This window comes from Perca flavescens, unplaced genomic scaffold (assembly GCF_004354835.1).
Source record: "Perca flavescens isolate YP-PL-M2 unplaced genomic scaffold, PFLA_1.0 EPR50_1.1_unplaced_scaf_32, whole genome shotgun sequence".
NCBI classification, from domain to species: Eukaryota; Metazoa; Chordata; class Actinopteri; order Perciformes; family Percidae; genus Perca; species Perca flavescens.
In genome coordinates, this window is record NW_021166683.1 from 12,501 (window position 1) to 15,000 (window position 2,500).

At 40.2% G+C, this 2,500-nt stretch overlaps 1 protein-coding gene across 1 annotated transcript in view; it reads right to left on the reverse strand.

Annotated features, from left to right (window-relative positions):
* Nucleotides 1-2,500, reverse strand: part of atg16l2 (ATG16 autophagy related 16-like 2 (S. cerevisiae)) — a gene marked incomplete at its 3' end in the record, with an annotated part of 13,561 nt that overhangs the window by 10,987 nt on the left and 74 nt on the right. The window contains exons 1-2 of the mRNA XM_028572658.1: nt 1,993-2,500; nt 360-417 (exon numbers count right to left, since the gene is read on the reverse strand). The exon at nt 1,993-2,500 is cut by the window's right edge and continues 74 nt beyond it. Coding sequence (XP_028428459.1) covers nt 360-417; nt 1,993-2,158 — 224 coding nt within the window. The remainder of the gene's footprint in view (nt 1-359; nt 418-1,992) is intronic.

The following is a 2,500-nucleotide window of genomic DNA, read 5'->3' on the forward strand; positions in this document are numbered from 1 at the left end:
AAGTCCTGATTATTTACATGGAGTCTGGTGGAGATATGCTGCCTCTATACACGCTAAAAGTCCTGATTATTTACATGGAGTCTGGTGGAGATATGCTGGCTCTATACACACTAAAAGTCCTGATTATTTACATGGAGTCTGGTGGAGATATGCTGGCTCTATACACGCTAAAAGTCCAGATTATTTACATGGAGTCTGGTGGAAATATGCTGGCTCTATACACGCTAAAAGTCCTGATTATTTACATGGAGTCTGGTGGAAATATGCTGGCTCTATACACGCTAAAAGTCCTGATTATTTACATGGAGTCTGGTGGCTTTGGGTTTCATAACACACGTGTGTGTGTGTGTGTGTGTTACCTGGTGGAGCGGCTCAGGAGTCCTTTGGTCAGGCTGCTCTTCTCCAGCAGCTGAGTGTCTGAGAACAGAGAAACAACTCATCTTTGCTTTATGGATATTTGACAGTTCTTCAATATTTAAACTTTTCTCAATTTTTCCTGAAAATATTGTGACCTTGCAAAAAAAAAAAAAATTCCATTTTTGTTGCGTTTTTTTCTGCATATTTTTTCTATGTTTATTTCCAAAGCTCTTTCTGCACGAGTACGTCTGAAGCTTTCGACAGCCAGAGCTTCTTCCTCGGGAGTGCGTGTAAAGGGAGCTGGGAGAGAGAGGGGAAATCCTGAGTCCTGTTGGACCGAGACGAGACCGAGACTTGTTAAGAGTGGTTATATTTCACAGTGATGAGTAATCAGCATCAGACGGAGACACAGAGGAAGTGGAACAACATGTGGTCGATAGAGACCACAGTGTCTCCGCTAATAGTCTCAGGAAGGAACTTGTTTTGGTGGAACATGTGTACGTTCAAAAGTTGTTTTAGTCGTGACTTTTTTTTTTTTACATAAAATATTCTGACTTTTTTTTTACATAAAATTTTCAGACTTTTTTAACAAAGAATATTCCGAATATTTTACATAAAATATTCTGACTTTTTTACATTAAATTTTTTTTTTTTTTTTTTTTTTACATTGAATATTCTGACTTTATTTTAAATATTCTGACTTTTTATATAAAATATTCTGACTTTTTTTACATTAAATATTCTGATTCTTTTACATATATTCTGATTTATTAACATTAAATATTCAGACTTTTTATATAACATTCAGACTTTATATGAAATATTCAGACTTTTTTATATGAAATATTCTGACTTTTTGTACATTAAATATTCTGAATTTTTACATTAAATATTCAGACTTTTTTACATTAAATATTCAGACACCAGGTAGGATTTCTCTGAACCAAACTCCTTTAAAAAAAACAACTCTTTTAAGCATTGTGTTTATCAAACTGTTAAATTGCAAACCAAATTTCAAATGTTGCTTGGTTCAACTACGTTGAATTAAATCTCTCTTTACCTGATTGGTTGTTGACTGTTTTTGGGAGTTTTGCCAGGTATGAAACAGAAAGGATTGCTCTAAAGTCATTCTAGGTATTGTGGTTAGCCAGCTGTTAAATTGACAGATTTCTAAATGGAGTTTGGTTCAACTTTCCAGATGTTCTGTCCCCAGTAACCTGACTTCCCCAGTCAGCTGTCATACATCTCAACCAGCCCTTCTGTAATGGTTTTATAGACAGATGAAAGTGGGAAGGATTTTTCCGAACCAAACTCCATTTAAAAAAAACTCTTTTAAGCAGTGTGGTTAGCAGACGGTTACACTGAAAACTGATTTTTGAATTTTTTCAACTTTAGATAAAATCCTTCTTTGCAGGAGTTGTTGTTGTCGACAATCATTTTTGGTGTTTTGCCAAGTATGAACCAGGAAGGAATTCTCTTAATACTTTCTGTAAGCACTGTGGTTAGCAAACTGTTAAATCGACAGATATTTCAATGGGGTTTGGTCGGCAGTAACCGGACATGACTTTCGCTGTCTAAACCAGCCCTTCTGTAATGGTTTTAAACCTATTTAAGAAGTGTACTTGTCTGTCGTACAGAAGCGGATCAGGTCCTGGAACTTGGCGTGCTGGCTCAGGTCTCGGTGCTTCAGCTGCCCGACGATGTGTCTCCTCCAGCGGGTCTCCGAGGCGGACCTGCCGCCGCCGCGACCCGGAGCCCCGACCCGGGCGCAGCGCTGCGACCCTCCCGCTGAATCTGTCATGACGGTGCTGGTGGCCTAGAAGGGATACAGCAACGGCCGGAAGCTACGCAAAATCTCGGCTGATATAATATTTTAATACTTTCACCCAGGAAACGCTGGAGTGTTTTAACCCAAGCCACTATCTGTTTTTCCAAACTTAACTAGTCGTTTTGGTGTCTAAACGTAACTCTCGCGGCCGTAGCTGTATCCCCTCTCTAGCTTCAACCGTGTTGCTGTCAGAGCAGCCATGAAGTCCGCAGCGCGGGCCGCTTCTCGGTGCCGTTTCCCCGCTGACAGACGCTCGCAGACCGGCCTGCTGTCACACGAAGCTCCGTGGTGAAGCTCCGGGTCTTCCAGCCGCCG